The 17,600-nt window shown below is 46.3% G+C and overlaps 1 protein-coding gene across 2 annotated transcripts in view; it reads right to left on the bottom strand.

Annotated features, from left to right (window-relative positions):
- The window catches only part of LOC139052004 (zinc finger protein Gfi-1b-like), a 47,353-nt gene extending 30,886 nt beyond the window's left edge, over positions 1–16,467 (bottom strand). The window contains exons 1-3 of one of the 2 annotated variants that reach the window (XM_070529074.1): positions 16,297–16,467; positions 15,242–15,316; positions 1,236–1,295 (exon numbers count right to left, since the gene is read on the bottom strand). In XM_070529074.1, the coding sequence (XP_070385175.1) occupies positions 1,236–1,295; positions 15,242–15,316; positions 16,297–16,414 (253 nt within the window). In that variant the 5' untranslated portion in view covers positions 16,415–16,467. The remainder of the gene's footprint in view (positions 1–1,235; positions 1,296–15,241; positions 15,317–16,296) is intronic. The other variant, XM_070529075.1, reaches the window with a different exon arrangement.
- Between the last annotated feature and the right edge of the window lie 1,133 nt (positions 16,468–17,600).

The raw sequence follows: 17,600 nt of genomic DNA, 5'->3' as shown, positions 1-17,600 counted from the left end.
GTGTTTCAACATGCATTTAAAATACCGTTAAGAAATTCATTTTCTTCTCTTGTCTGACCATGTTGCCTCCGCTCTTTCTGGGCTCGTTTGAAATACATGGCAGCGCCTAATAACGACTAACGTGTCCTCAACCATGCGACGTTGACCCTGCACTTCTGCCCGCTACTAATTCTAGCAAGAACGATACAGAAAAAAGTTCCATAGAGCACCGCTAATTCCTATTGGAGCTTACTGACTGCCCTCTGCCTGATACCCTCTGCCTATACATGCAGTCCTTTGGTCTTCACACGCATACACGAATGCACGACTACCCCTTTGGCTACGACGACTTCTGCTAGTTCCTTTGGTTCCCTGACAAGACCTTCTGTTAGAATTACTGACTTCAATGGGCCTTTGTCTGTGTTTAATTCTTGCTTCAGGATCGTGATTGTGTCACTATTTTGCTCCAAATATGCATGCAAGACGTGCCCTGTAATAGCGACAATGAATTAATCGGTATGCGGGCGTTCTCACCAGCGTCGATATGCTTTTAACGATTGACTACTCGCTCCCATTATGTTAAAGCAGTCTCTTTGGTAGTTGCTGCCAGGTGCATTCTTGACACCACTGACAATCCGCCATCAAACATAATTTGTCCACGTCCGTGTTGGTTACTCGGGACTCAGAAACACACGTTCTATGTTTGAGGACGCGCCCCGCGTGTTACCCTTAAAGTAAGACTATGTGGATGTTTGAAGATTTTAGTTAGACCTAAATTACACTGAATGTATTACACCATTCCTAGTTTGCAAAAAATTGGTTTTAGATTATATTAATCCAAAAGGTGAGAACGGCCCAAAAGAAACAGAAAAAGGGCTTACATGGCGTATGAGGGATGCAATACAAAGGATTGAGAGTTCCGGAGTAATTGCAACTACTTTGGGATATCTTAAGTTACAACAAAAGCTAAGCACAGACTTGACTTTTGCTTAGTTTATTTTTGCCTTTCCTTCCTAGAAAGATACCATATGCACCCTCGCCAAGAATCGAAAATTTTTTTCTACGAAGAATACCGTATCCACGGATGTATTGCGGCATGTATTTGCACTGTTCATGTCAAAAGTCTCACTGTTGCCAGTTCATTTGCCTAAAGTTTTAGCGAAATTTTGATAACGTCATTGATTTGTAGCCGTAACTATAAAGAGTCATCTCACAGAGCATTGTCACTACACATGCTGTTACTTTGAGGCACTGACCTTCCTCACTCTGAGGAGCGGACCACTTGAAGTCCGGGAACCTGTGTCCTGGCGTAATCCCTGCGAAAAGAGAGAGAAGCGAAAAAAAGAAGTAATAAATGTAAAATTATTCTGATTTAACTTGCCTCTGACAGTAGCATATAGTTTGTTTCACGGTCACGCTGATGATGAACTTAATGTTTTGTTTGATGACAACTGAATTACTGAAGTACTAAAGCGCCAAACAGACGACACAAGAAGAGACACGGACGAGCGCTTCTTGTGTCGTCTGTTTGGCGCTTTAGTACTTCAGTAACATGCACCAACTAGCCCAACAAAAAGTTGTGCTGGAAAATTGAATTGTTCGAGCAAGTGAGTGCGAGTCGGGAACGCGCCGATTTTCTATAGACGACTATCTTTGCAGTGTTAGTGAGGCACAGTGTGTGATAATCTCGCTGTGTAGCGAGATTAGAAGGAGAAAAAAAAGAAAACGCGATCGAGACCATGACGAACAGAGCAGTGAAGAGCGCAAGAGTGCACAGTTGGCATATTGCGTATAGGCGCTTCTCGACATGCGATTTGCCTCTAGGTATAGAGCCGGGAGAGCATAATACTTTGTGAGTATCGCGCAAAGAGGTCTCACACATACATTGCTGGCGACGTTCCCAAGCGATTCTCGTCACATGTACAGATGCTCATGCTGTGCGAGCGTATTGTCTCTCGCACGTCATAACATATAAGTCGCTATATTTCTGCCTGTTAGCGTAAAATATTTCGTCTCATTCCGTTCTCAAATGAGCAATGATTGGCAATCCTTAGCTGTCCAAATTTATAGAATTCGTTGGTAAGTGTAAATATATCTTCGTCTCGCCGTGGACCTATTTAATAGACAAATGTTACTCACGTTTCCTCCCCACAAAAAAATGGCCAAGTAGATTACCTGCTGTACTAGTAGGCTCATTCACTAGCCGCTACAGTTGGTCTCGTCAGCCAAGAGCAACTTTGAAGATAATCCGTATTCAGCGATTTGAAGGCACCGATAGAGTCTTTACTGTCAGCCCTGCTGCGCGGATCACATGAACAACTGCGTTTGAAATCACGTGACCTAATTGACAATTTTAGTGAGAAAGGACACCACATTACATTTCAGCGCTTTCGAAGACACTGCGCCATCACGCGTACCGAGCACGCTAACGAGCACGATCGTTAGCTTTTGAAGCGTTCGGTAGCTTTTGAAGACAGCCCACAGAAATCGATACCGCTGTTACGGTCAGATGCAGCTAGAATATTTTACACCCGCCGTGGTTGCTTAGTGACTACGGTGTTGGGCTGCTAAGCACGAGGTCGCGGGATCGAATCCCGGCCACGGCGACCGCGTATCGATGGGGGCGAAATGCGAAAACACCCGTGTACTTAGAATTAGGTGCACGTTGAAGAACCCGAGGTAGTCAAAATTTCTGCAGTCCCACACTACGGCGTGCCTCATAATCAGAAAGTGGTTTCGGCACGTAAAACCCCATATTTTTTTTTTAGAATACTCCGCGTACGGGCACGAGACATCACCCTCTCCGAGCGCAACAAACGAAGTTTTCACAACAACCAACTGCATGCACCCTTCAGACTCCTCGCTCCGCCAATGCAAGGCTACATGGCTCGCTTTGTCGGCTACGGCTAGGAGTAGCCTTCCGTATTGGAATGTCTGACAACGCCAATTTTCTTCAATACGGTGTTTCCGAGCATTACTGACCAGTTTCGTTTACCTTAAACCCAAAGGGCGTGTCGTCAGCGGCCGATGTCGAGGAATTTTGAACATTGCCCCTTCGGCTACGTCGAACTTCATTGCAGTGCACCAACATAACACAAATGGAGCATCATTAGGAAGATTATACTGCAGACGGGCACCCGAATTTCAACAACTTTCAGTTTGCAGCGTCGACAGCAGTGCCGTCTGGTCTTTGCCAAGAATGGTCTTTGCTTTCCTTGGGGTGGTGAATTCACATGTTTCCACTGTAAGCTTTGCCGTCGTGTTTCAGGCTCGTCGTAGCGGCACCATGATTCATTCCCGGTCACAATTGTAGACAAAACGTCGTCACCCTCATTGTGATACCGGATCAGATGAGTCAAGGCAGCGCCGAACCCCTCCGCCTGCTGGCGGTGGTTCAAAATCTTCGGCATCCATTGCGCACACAAGTGCCGATAACCGAAATGTTCATGAATTATGGTGTGGCCCGAACTGTGACTGATGTTCACACGCCCTGTCGATTCATCGATGCTTATCCTCCGTTCTTGTCTAATCAGTTCATCAACCTTAGCATTTATGTTAGGCGTGATTGCAGGGGCGCTTTGGCCGGATCTTGGATCGTATTTGCAACTTTCACGTCCTTCTTTGAACCGTTTGCTCCAATGCTTCACAGTGACTAATGAAATATAATGTTCAACGTACACGGCAGCCGTACAGCGACTAATTTCTTTTTGGGAAACACATTCTACTGTCAAAAACCTCACGACACCATGCTGCTCAACTTTTGGAGCGTCCATTATGTCACAGAGCCATGTTCAACGCAGTGTATGAGAGCCTTAAAGAACATTTATCCTCACACATGTGTGTCACTTTTGTAAATCAGTGATGTCTGCGTGCTACGCGCATACCTCGCAGATAATGAACCGAACCATTATTGCGCGGGATCGGTTGGCTCACTTTCATTTGAGTCGCTCTCGTACGTTAGAAATGCGAAGATACGATGAAATATACAAATGCGAAGATACAGTTTGATAAAGGGCAAGAGAGTGTCATTGAAAACAAGGCTCACTGCAGGTATACAGAAAACCGCGCAACAAGATATTTTATACGCATAAATCTCCAATAAATCTACGTATCTAAGAAAAAATCATGGTATATAATGCGCCAAACAAAGCAAATGGACATGTTACACAACCACATATTCACAGATCACAGCCCCCCTCTCCCTCCACTCCCCTTGATGTATCGTGCGCGACAGGAGACGGTGCACTGTCACGATGTTATCGCCTTTGGACTTTATATGGAACATGAGGGTGAGGGCGACGGCGACGGCAGGAATGCGTCTGAGGTGTCCGTATATTGCTATCGCAATAATATATTCAGAGTATCCGGCAAGTGAAGCGTCCCGTGGCCCATTAATTACCGCAAAACAAGAAGTAACAAAATCGAATGTTCGCCATGCGACAATTTGCTGCGCCGCAACAATGTCCTCTTTTTTTTTCTTTTATGGAGTGGGGGCACGAAAATGAAAAGCACGCAAGGAAAGCATGTTGGCCACAATGGAATGCCTAATTTGGGCCCCTAATGTGGCTACTGAAGGAATGTCGAAGAAAACGTGAGACGATTGGTCTACAGAGGACCATACGCATACTGCTCGATATCCTGCACCGGTGAGACAAAATTTTCCGGGAAGGTTGCACTCAAGCCAACACGTTGCAAACCGTCGAGTCCCCGCAGTGATGGCGGCGAGAAACCATTGTTTCTTTTTCTCGTCTGCTAGCCTGAAAACTTCCAAAATTCTGCCAGGCCAAGATCCACTCGGCCAGAGAAAAACAAGCGCGCATCGAAGTGCGCCGTGCGGTGGTCAGGGCAATACGAGAAAAACGCATTTGCTCTGGCTGGCTCTGGAAGCCCGCGGGTAGCTAGAACAACAAGAAAAAAAATTGAAGAGCTTCTATGCATCGCAGCTAACAAAAGTCAAAGTAGAAAAATAAATAAGAACGTAGTTACCTTTGCTGGCTTTAGTGTCTTGACATGGATGCTTTGGCGCAGGTGAAAGAAAATGGTGATATTCTTTTCTTTGACATGACGGCACAAATGAACCACCACAACGCTTCGTCTCGTCGGACCTCGCAGCGTGCTTTGTCAACTTGTCTGATAGTGCGTTGATTCGGCTTGTCTCGTTGTGTGGTCCGATGTGCGACTTTAGAAAAGTCAATGCATCTTTGGCGTCAAATGTTTACAACAACATTAAACCTACAATGTTCCGGAACTGAAAATCTAAAGCACGACCTTGGAAATATCAATGCACCTTTCGCATAAAAGTTTATGAGAACGTTACACCCAGAAAATTTCATAATTGAAATCCATGCGCTCAGTAGATTCTGCGGCCCCCGCGAGAGGCCGCGACGAGCCCGCTCGCCATCAAAACGCCCTTGAAACTGTGCTCGCATGGGGCTCCTTGCGTTACCACATGTGACTCCCGGTGGATGGTCTTTGTCGCGAAATCCAACCCTACGTCGCAATGTTCGCGCTGAAATGTCTCTTCTAGCATGAAATGGACATTCTAGACAAAATCCAGCATGATTTCCAGCACCGGGGGTTATTTTGGTCGGCGGCACATGACAGCACGAAAAAAATTCGGAGGAGGAGGGAGACTGAAGACCCATAAGCCACCCCCCCCCCCCCTCGGCTACGCCCCTGGTCGAGAGGGTCATCCTTTTCTTAACATGCGTCTTTATGACACTTAGTCGCAATGCCCTTGCTGTGTTGTAGTAGTGTTTCGGTCAGCAACAAAACACTGCTATAACTCACTGGGAAAGTTAAGATTATGTGTCGTAAGTATGCCTTTTATTACAAGGGTGTACCCTCTTGACGTTGCTAACTGAAAGTTGTTGAGATTGAGCTGGTCTTTTGAAATACCATTTTTAAAAATGCTGCCCACTGACTGACGCCGCTGCATTGCGATGCAGTTCGACGGATGACCGCAGGAGCAATGTCTAAAATACCTGGATATGGTAGCCAATAGAATATTTTTGATTTTGCAACAACATAACGGTAGCGGCATCTGTGACTATACGGTGAAAACACGGTGTTTATTGCAGCCGAAAGAAATGGCGCCATCGTTCCTTTGCAGTGGAATCGACATGTTCTTAGTGGCGTCGGATCTCAGCCAGAGGTTTAGCAGGAAGGGTCATGTACACCTGACCGCTATTATTGATTCAATGCTCAGTACTTTCATTTTCTTAACATTCAAGACTACGCTGCACTAGTATTGTAGTCTAAGCATATTTCGATGTGTCTATTGTAAGATACCGCTAGGTAGTGTACCGACAAGGTAAGCAGGGCGTATAACCAGGCACCAAGCACTTACAGTGAAGTCCACTGTTAAAGAGAACACGCCAGTGTGCGTTTTCCACTTTGTCAGCCTTGCAGCGGGAAGTGCCCACTAAAGATATTTCATTACACTGCACAGATGCGGATGAAGGGGCCAGCGTTGTCAGTAAGTGTCTTCTTGAAAAGCCTGGCACTTGCAGAGTTCTCAGAGCAGATAAAAAAAGAAGGAAAAAAAACTAAAATAAAGGGTACTACGCTCACGCAGCAGTACACTTGGCCAGTGTGATGTAACAAATATATTCCAATTATTTTCCATTGCGGCGTTTTCCTCACTGTTGCACCCTTTAACAGTGAACCACACTGGTCACGTCCCCAGAATTCGTCCTTGACTGTAGCTCTAAATCTATGAGTATGAGAGCCTCCTTTAAAGACACGTTTTCTTTGCCTGCTTTCCTGGGTTTGGTGTGGCTACTGTTGCTGCGGCTGTCTGCTGCTTGGTCGGTCGGCATCTCGGCGGAAATATGTGTAACTATATCTGTGAAGGTTATATGGGCGTCGAAAGCAAGTGCCGGCTGCCTGACAAAATGGTGCGAGTAAGCAATCCCGTATCTTACGTAATAAAAATAAATTACCGTATTTACTCGAATGTAACGCGACCACGATTGTAACGGGAGGGTCTACTTTCCAGTCAAGCGAAATAAAAAAAAGTAAAACCGCGAATGTAACGCGAGATGAAAGAAAGAAGAAATGGGACCTTTATTCAAGAAATCACAATTAGCAAACAAGTTCTCTTGGGCGGTCCTTTTCTAAGATAGGTTCCCTTTCGCGAAATTTCACGTGACTCGTCGCCGAAAGCATCCCCGACAAGTGTTCTTGGCGCTGTGCAAGCTCGCTACCAGTGCCAAGAGTTCTGTCAGCCGTATACTTTGAGGGGATCGGTGCCGGGACGAGCAAAGTCTTGCGAAAGCGAAACTATCTCAGAAAGTGATCGCCCGACAATCACATCATCTCCGAGCTTGTTTGAGATTAAGTACTCTATAAGAGGCCGCAAAACTATTTCAATTAGGGAGACTACCAGGTCACAACGAGGTCCACAGAGCCCGTCCAGCCGGCCCCGGATTTAAAGAGGGCCTTCCGTTGGTCTTGCCATCCGCCAATCGTTGAATCGATGACGTCGAGCCGTCGAGTCACCGCGGAGCTTCCCGCTCTCTCGGCCGTCAGAATTTCTCTCCTCTCGAAGCGGGCGTCATACCAAATGAGCTACGTGCCATAACGTCACGAATAAATGGAGTCGAAGCGCGAAAGGCCAAGGGTGCTGCAGCCCTGTAATCGTAACACCAGTCACAAGCACCGCAAAAATGGCGTCAATTTCAACAAAAAACTAGTTTTTAATTCAATCTATTTGTTTAGACATTGGACTGGAACATACAGGACGCCAACATAACCACAAAAACCACGATATTTAGAATATTTGCTTTAAAATTATAAATTTTGCCGTTATTCGAATGTAACGCAAGGGTCGAGTTCGAGCAACGAAAATCTTGAAATAAAAAAAAAAAAACTCGCGTTACAATCGAGTAAATATGGTACTGCATTATACAAGAACATATAATGTCGGCTCATCGGTATCTCTGAAACATACCGACACCTTCCAGGAATAGCGCATTATATTCAACGGATATATTGATATACTCGTTTTACTTTTATTTAGCCATTCGGTATGCATGAGCCACTAGGTGTGCGCTTATATTTGGCGGATTCTTCAGAATGGATTTGTGCCGCCGCCACACAAGAAGTACCAAATACATTAATGTAGCAAGATATATTTTGCACTTCCTTGTGCACGCATGTCATCCCCAGTCTTCCCTTGACAAGTATCATACATTGCATTCGTCCTCGTGACATCGTTGTATAGATGTCCCACGCTGTTCATCTGCCTCATTTGGTGTCTTCATTCCGTAATAACTTCGCAGCACTGCATTGCATAAACTTAAATATTGCGGGAGGTTGCGCGCTGTGTCGGTTGAAAGTAAACACGATTGCACCCATCGCCATTAGTTGTGCAGGATTTTGCACACACCGCTTGACTAAAGCTTCGCTTCACATAGACTCCAGCAGGTGCTTTTTTATCGGCATACTTTCTTTTTCTGTCGCGTTCTTCTTTCCTGAGCGCGCATCTTCGGCCAACGCAGCATTCGTTCTCCCTCTAACTTCCAGTTTTAGCATTTTCTTGTGAAGTATCGCGAAAAACTGGCAGCGATTTAATCATCACATCGCGGCCTCTGTCAGGCTTTTGATACATGTTTGTGCTCTTGCGCGCACGTAGGAGAACTGCTTGCCATTTTTGCGTGTCTAATCGTGTAATCACTACGTATAGGCGGTTTCTAAGCATGTATGGGGTATTCCGAGACATACGCTTTAGAGTACTGATTAAGCCACGATTGCAAACGTGGTCGAACCTGGTAACGCAACAGAACAATCCATAGTCGTGTACGGTTTGCTCGCGGTTTAAGTTATGCTGATAGCATACACAGTTCTTTTTTTTTCTTTTTCCTATTTTCCTTATCGTGTTTCACATTATCACAGCCTGCCCTGACAGTCGGGCTCGTGAAAGACTGTGCCAACTAAGCAGCAGGATTGCTCCTTCTCAAGCATGAAGTCTAATGTACAATGTACAATGTACAATCACGGACTTAACGTGCAATTAGTCGCAGACATCCGACTACTCCACCATCACGCAATCGACAAGGGGCACAACATAATCTACTAGTGGACACCGTGTCACTGCGGAATTTCAGAAAATGACAGTGCGGATGACGCTGCCCGATCGGCCTACGATGGTGCCCATAATATACCAATACCACAGTCAAGATTCGATGCAGCCACAAGTCTTCCCTCCTTCGCAAGCAACTTACGCAAGCTCTGTGGAACACCAATGAATTCACGAACGCACATCTCCATAGATTGCATCCACGTCTGCAACTCTGTCTTCACGAACTCCTATTCTTTCCGCATTGGAATGGCCGACAGCCCTGCTTGCGACACCTGCGGCTGCGAGGAGACGATCGAGCACCTCTTCTGTGACTGTTCTCGTTACAATGTATCAAAAAAGGGCTCGTAATCGCACTCGAAAAACTGGAGAATCGCCCCTTCACAGAAAAAAAAAGTTCTAGGATAGTGGTCCAGATGGGTTTCGGCACTCAAGGCCTTAAGCGCTTTGCTGAAATTTTTAAGGGCTTCTGAATTGTGCGACCGTCTTCGAATGTTGTAGCGCGTAGCATCGCGTTAATGTGTGAATTTTTTTCTTCTTCTTTCTCCTTTTATTCCCTTTACCCCTTTCCCCAACACAAGGTAGCCAGCCGGTACTTACAATGGCTAATCTCCCTGTCTTTCCTCCTCCTTTATCTCTCTCTCTTTCTAATGTACAGATGGACCTCACGCTATGCCTCGCACGGTTCCACGTCTCTGCGTCGCTTCACGCGTCTCAGCCATTTTACTGGCAAGGTGCTGCAGTGATGAAGCTTGAAAAGAAGTTTGCGTGCACAGGCACTCTGTGCAAACTCATGCGTAGCGCATCGGAGAGCTCGTTCTTACGGTGCCTCTTTCCAGCTGTAACTCGGCACCAGCGTATGTAATGACATCTGCCGACACGGAACAGGTGGTCTCGGGCGCTGTTCTTGCAACATGCGCTGTAGCAGAAAGTGCAGCGTGCCCGACAGGCATGGTTGGGGTCACACCACTTGGCTCTCCATTTCAAGCGAGCCGAGTGCTTCTCGTTCTCTTCCAAGCGCTGATTTGCGCAAACGTTGAGCTCCCGCGAACAGAGATTCCCAGACCCGGGGCGCCACACGCGCATGCGTTACGTGTCAGGAAAACGAGAAACATGAAGCAAATGAACGAAAAAAGGACACATAAATAGATGAGTACGGCTGTCTTCCCATCTGTGTTTTACTGTTTTAGCATCATTGCGTGCATGTGTAGTTTTGGAAGTCGCAGTCATAAACGTGCATACGCCGTTCTCTTCACTGGACGCAGTGCAACCTTTACTGCGCCGCTGTGCAGCTGAGTTGCGAAGCAGATAAATACATTTAAGAGCGTGCCACACTAATTTTTCGAATGAGCGTTAAAAGGTAGACTAACTTTCTCTCTTCCAAAAGAATAGCCTGAACCGAACATTTCACGTCTCATCGCAAAAGAGCCAGCGCTAGAATAATTTTGTTCTTGTCTTTATCATACATATGCCCCGCATTTCGTTTTAATTTTGGGCATATCAGCGCATAATTTTCTTGAGGCAGTGGCGGAGACAGCAATACTTCAGCTGCACGCAGCACATCCGGTTGAATTGATACGGAAAATTCACTGCAGACGTTTATTTTTTTTCCTAATCCGTACGGGAGCCCTACTATATATGCAGCACACAAGTCGCAAGTCAAATGACGAAAGTATATACAGTGGCTGGTGGGCTGTGTTTCGTCGTACCCTTTGTCACTAATGCACGCGAAATAGTGCGGGTTTCATCGCACTCAACGATGAGAGGGAATGCTTTTAATTCCTTTATTACAGAGCCCCTGCTTATGCTATATTTATCTTTTTTAGGATTATTTCAGTGCAAACCTCCTCGTTTATCCGCCTCCCTGTATTTATTCGGCGTATACTGAGCGCAAGACCGAAAAGAACATTCTATTAAAAAAAAGCATGCAATTATGAAGAACATTTGTTCCCCAGAAAGTTCTAGAGCAAGAGCTTGGTGCTGTGGTCGCCCGTTTCTGTTACAATAAATTTCCCGCTCGGTGGTCTCTTTCACAGTTGCTTGCTTACAGGCAGTCTACTTGGAATATATGCCTCGAAGCGTTACTTCGATCGCAGAATGTACGCGGTTGCTCCTCGTAAAGCAAGTGATGTTCAGAGCATCGGCATGTTATGGCGGCTCGCAAACGATATAGTTCTCTGCACACGGATGGTGCGAGCCTTAGTGCAGGCGGGTAACGCGCTGGCCGGCGGTTCTGGTCGCTTGGAAGATATACAGCAAATAAAGTTATCGATAGACAAATCAGAAAGTGATTTTAGCACTACTTCCACCACTTCAGGAGAGCGCGCGCAGAAAATGATTTCATTCGAGAGCCTGTTTTGCGGCTGCGCACGTCCACTGCAGTATGGAATCAGTGGTTCTCTCGGCTACACAATGCCAAACAAGGTTTATCTCAACAATGTGAAAGCCACGCATAAAATAAAGATATAGGACCGTGAGTTCCAATCCTTACTGCGACGATTCACTACAGTTTTGGTTCTTACTTGTCGATGATTTACCACTACGGTTTCATCAGTGCTTGCTTCGCATTTTCGTTTAATTGAAACAGTTAAGGCCTGTATTTTGATATCCTGGTGGGGGTGCCTAATAGCACCTCGCCACTCAGGTCAGCGCGTTTTCTTGATGCTGATATGCAATAAATCTCAGGAGCTATTGGCGCATCGCGTAAAGAACGCGCCTACACTTATCTTCCAACTTCGACCCACTTAGCGATGATCAACTTGCTTCCCCACTGAGAATATTTGATAGTGCTCCCTGGCTCGTGGGTGTATATCCCATGCATGGGATTTTTTATATATCGCGGGCTTGGTCTCTTTGCTGGAAAGATAAACACGCGACGTGTGTACGTCGCTGAATACATATCATTCTACCCCCTTGCCATGCTCTACAACTCCCAAATTGACATGTTGATAATAATGAGAACAGATATGAAGCTTGTTAATTACTTTTAAAGACTAAGTGAATGTCAGGGGCTCAAATTTTACACTTTTTTTTTATTAGGACTGCGAACAGACTGTACATGGTATTATTTGCTCAGGGAATGATCCGTATTCTTTTCTATAGCGTTGTGCATGATAGCTGAACAGCGTCTGTATAGGGAGTTGATTGTGCAGAAGATATACATGCCATATTTGCTCGCCAACATCTCCTATCACGTCAATAATAAAAATACCAGTGGCTCTCTACTTTTTGAACCTGCCCGATGACTACTATTGGCGAAAACAGAAACGATAGTGCCGCAATTTGCGTATTTACCCATGCAGTCTGAGCCACATGCCGTTTTGTTTGTTAGTTGTGCTAAGGGCGCGAGGGTTCACGTCTTTAGCAATGTGTTCCTCCTGTACTTACCATCGCTCGACGAATGCCGTCGCGCGCGCAATAAGCATTTTGTACAAGCTCCGCCGGCGCACGATACGCAAAATTCGGTATTATTTCCATGCAGCTCCATCTAAAGGCGCTAGCTCAAAATTTGTCGCCGCTACAGGCCGGCAGCGCTCTGAGCATATTATTTTGGCACTAGTTTCTATGCGTACATGCGTTCAATAAAATCTAAATGTGCAAGAAACCTAACGTTAATAAACGTAAGCGGCATGACCTAGCGCCGGCGAGGGATTATGTTGCAATATTATTAAATATCAGACAAGCAGACGTAGCGATTACTTCTCATTGAGAATGACATGTTCTCGTTTTATTATATTTGTACATCTAAAGAACGGTATACCAATTCAAAGATTTAACGAAATACTTTAGTTACCAATCCAAGCTGTTACGGAATTTATCTCTGCTGTCTAGAATCTGTGCTGCATCCTAGAAACCCATGATAAACGCGCTTTTACCTTACCATGTCACTCTAAGGCTCAACACACATCGTTCCAAATTTATTCGTTCTTGCGCTACCACCGCCGTTGGCCGTCAGCGACGGCAGTCGCTCTTCATGGAACATGTTCGCCACCGTCATGTCAAATACTGCATGTCTTATAGTGATATTTTTGGCGGTATTTATAGCACAGTGAGCGATGTTCACACGGGAACGGATAGCGAATCAAAGCGCGAACGTCCTTTCTGATCACATGGCTTCCGCGCATTTTCTCCCACATTGTCACTTTCGCGGTGGCGGCTGAATAGCGTCGGCGTGAAATGGTCTGTGCCCGAATAACGCCTTGCAGGGCGAGAACTCTAGCGCTCTCACCTCGCCTTGAACGCTCCCGAATCTAGCGCATGCGCGAGCATAGTTTTAAAACCTGCACACTTCTTAGGGACTCATTATGTCTCGTCTCCTGAACTCTGTCCGCGGGCTAGTTTTCCGCCAAGATGATTTGCTTGAACGCACATGGCTCCTGGCAGGGGGCAGGCAGCGCGCACTGACATAAGGAAAGCGAACGAGATTAATGACGATCATTGTCACGGGAGAAAGTTACGCCTTAGACTATTTACGATTCTTAAGAGTGTAAACCCATTTTGTGTACAGTGCGAAGAGCACTCCGTTGCTAGCTCTGCATCTTATGCTGATGTATTAAGCTTGGTGCATTGGATAACATCATTCGTTCTGACGAAGTTCTGAATCGCGGACATGAGGCAGAAGCCTTTGGTCACCGGCAGAAAGTGCAAAAATGCGGTCCGGTTGTCAGAGTTTCTTCTGAAATTTTTTGTAGCCATTCGGTGGGATGAAGTCAAAGCTCTGTGCGAGAGCAGAGTCAGATTCAATCCTCCCCACGAAAAATGGTCTCAGAAGGAGTGTTCGATACAAGCTGAACGATGTTTCGACAACCTGTTCGTGTATCCATATCGTCTTCAATGTCAAATCGAACTCCGCATGGGCTGCGGTAATTTCCAGCCCAAGAATACTGCCTGCTCCTTGGTTATGTTGTTAAACTGTATTTCAAAATTTAATCTGCGTGTAACAAATATTGACGACGTGTGTAATGCCTGATATTTCTTCTCTCTTAGCTATATGCAAGAAATTGCACAACTAAAGGCAAATAGAAATAAAACAAATATTTGCAATGCATTTTCACACAGTTTGAATCAATACTCAAGCGCGTAAGCTGAAGTGCGTTGCAGGTGCTATATGCAACGAAACTTAAGCTATGTTTATATACAGTTTGTAAGCTGCAGCGTATACGAGCGCCAATCAGAAAGTCTTCGCCCCTATTTTTCATTAGCCAAAATAAGGCACATAGTGGTTATTACAAATATACGTACTATTCTGCCTACCTTACACTTTTTTACCACATAGTCCCCCTCGCTGGTTCAGCCATTTGTCCCCTCGCATCACTAAATTTGAGATGCCCCTGTGGCAGAATTCATCCGGCTGACTCTGGAACCACCGTCGCAATACTGCCTTTTGCGAACTCACAACACCACCGCCTAACACTTCTCAAGGCGAGACACCTTTCCCCATACGTGAGCTTCATTTCCCTGCGATTTCGGTGGGCGTTCGTCCCCCCATTGCTCTACTGAAAACGAATCACAATTCGTTGCTCGTACGCCGTAGATAAGTGAATCACAATCGCCATCTTCAACATCTCATATCAGCGCCGTGCTACGGAGCTACTGGCAGATAAGGTCAGGTCGGTCCAAGAAAGGCCCACCGCTGGGAATGGATATATTGACTTCTCATTTACAGCCGTAATTTAGCTAAAAAAATGACAAAGACTTTCTGATTCGCCCTCTAGTAAACGACACGGAAAAAAGCGACAGTTCTCGTTGACAGGCAAATATAGAGAGCGGTGTGCTCAAAGCACACTGTTGCATATAAATCAGCAAGCGTCTTTGGATAAACATTTTGGAGGGTGGTATACCCGCTGCGTGACCGCGGTTGTTGATGGTCACAATAGATCAAGCTACTAACTGCTCGCAAAAACTACTTAGAGCAGCGTGTCCACAGGCAGCCCACCATCATCGTCAGATTAAGGTGCTAGTAGGTGTTGACAAAACAGCCGTTTCCACATACTTTTTTAAAATTATTACTAATATAACTTTTACAGTAGCCTATCATATTCAGTCGCCACGAGAATGACGTCAATTGCATCGAAAGACTGCTCTTGCCTGCTTGTGACTTCCAGTGGAGGCCGAGCTTGGATAATCATGGGTGTGTTCAAATTTTGTCATCGCACTGGTTGACCATAAAAAGAACCTCACCATTGTTGAATGCTGCCACAGCAGCGCCTCCCACCATCCTCAATTTTAGGGCAGGTCTTCCTCTCTTCGATGACACTGAAGTCAAAGAAAATTCACGCGTAATTATCGAAAACGTATTATTAACATCCAAGAATAAGGAATATATTGTCTTAGAGCTGTCCGCAGTTAGTAGCATCGAATTCACGTCATTAATACTAACCTTTGTTACTCTCTCACCACGTGATTGTCGCAGGTTTGAGGCAATAATTTATAACCACTGCTGCATATACAGTAAGGCCAAAGCTTAAACATATCCTTATGTTCCAGTTCTCTCTTTCGTTAAAAAAGCGCGGCGAGCAATACTCGAAAGGAGTCATGTTATAGTAATTTACTAGAATTACAAGAAAATCGTACTATGGTGTGGAAAGAAATAAAAACGGGAAGCAAAAATTTAAAAAGTCTCAACCTTTAACGATGGGAGTACTAGCTTCCCATATAGCAGCAAATTTCCTGTATACATTGCACCGGAAATATTATCAGAATAATGCTATACCTCACAGCAATGTTGTGATAATAATCGCAACCGCGATTCACTTACGTCACTGCACGTGAGGTACTGACCGTGGCTGCAGATCAATGTCATGGATAATAATTCCTGTGATAGGTTAACAAGCGGTCTTCGCAATACACCAGCCCTGTATCACAATACTCACATTCTAGGGAATAGATTCTAGGGAAGTAAATGGCTCTACGGGCAGTCAGGCAAAACTCTCGTCGTCTAGAGTGCCATTAGAGCCATCCTGCACAGTTCGGGGGATACTCACTGGCACGTGCCAACCTGTTTAATATTAAACTCCATCTCAGTGAATGACTGACACAGTTCGGCGACTGAGATTTCTCGGCGACGAGCGTCTAGACACCGCCGTCGAGGAGAAACTCGCCGCAGCCTCCTGCCGAGGCTCCACGCATCTGGTAAAAGAAGAGGCGGAAACAACCGTCAGGCGCGTGCATGCAACGCGCTAGTGCTCGTGCCACCGTCGCGGAGAAGCGTGCTGACGCAGGACCCGCCGACTCACCGTGCTGGCTGGGCGGGCGCAGCTGGCTGAGCGTCTCGTCGGAGGACGCAAGCGCCCGGACGGCAGCCCGCCAGCGCGCGTAGCTGCCGCAGCGGCGCACCAGAAAGGACCGGGGCATCCTAGCCGCTGCCTAATCACGGCTACACTGCCGCTGGCCACGCGGTCGCGCGCGCGGGCCTGCTCCTCCGGGAACGCCCGCCGACCGAGCGCTCTCAGCCCGCCCTGGGCGTCGTCCCCTTCCCCCTCCCCTCGCCGCCTCCTATCTAGTGGCTGCCGCGGAACGCACCACAGCACACAGCTGGGGGAGAAGCGACGCCGCTGTCGAAACGCTTGCACGCGCGGACCATCGTCGCCGCCGCTCTTGACGTCCTCCTCCTCCTCCTTTGCGGGCTTTCCTGTGCCAGCCTCCCTACCCTCGTGGAAATCACCCTCCCTTAACCCCCTCAGATGCGGCTTATACATCGCGCATCCCGCAAACTGCTGTTCGCTTGCCGCGAGACAGATACAGAAAACGTGATAACTCGCGTTTCATCTGCCCCAGGACTACGCCTCGCTGGTGTGCAGCCGTGTATGCAACCTCTTCGCGTGGCGACGCGTAGTTCGAGTCCAGATATACGGATCTTTAGTTTATATGTAAGAGGTCAGCGATGTTGGAAGACCGCGCAGGGGGTGTCTTCTTCCTGTCCATTTTCTGCTTTAGGCTTTACAGTGGAAGGTTTGCGAATACGCAGCGCGAAAGTTTTGCCTTCTTCGACAAACGGAGAGCATTCCTTCATCTGCCGTCTCCTTGACTCGTCCTCCGAAACAAATATGTAACTAAACGCGTGTCATCGGTCATGATTCAAAACGCGCATTCCATGCTTATATATATATATATATATATATATATATATATATATATATATATATATATATATATATATATATATATATATATATATATATATATAACACCAAAATACATTGCAAGTCGTGCAACTGTCAAATTAAATCATTGTACGAGATCTAGAGAGAGAAAAGAAAGGGCGAAGGGCATCAGTTGTTAACCAGAAAAGCGTCTGGTTCGCTATCCTGCGCTGTGGGTGGGCAACAAGGAAAGGAAGCTTAGAGAGAGAGAGGACAGAAAAACGAGGTGAATGCGCGCATGTGTGCGGACGGCGTCACGCAGCCAAAACACAGAAGTTCGCGGTGGCAAGTCGTCCTCAAGAAGCACAAAAGTACCTTCCCTGCGGTGTGTGCCGACTAGTAATGAAGACGGGACGGTCTTCCACTAGCACTTGCATCGGGGGAAGGGGGGGGGGGGG

This window comes from Dermacentor albipictus, unplaced genomic scaffold (assembly GCF_038994185.2).
Source record: "Dermacentor albipictus isolate Rhodes 1998 colony unplaced genomic scaffold, USDA_Dalb.pri_finalv2 scaffold_17, whole genome shotgun sequence".
NCBI lineage: Eukaryota > Metazoa > Arthropoda > Arachnida > Ixodida > Ixodidae > Dermacentor > Dermacentor albipictus.
This window is presented reverse-complemented; position numbering and strand designations above follow the sequence as displayed.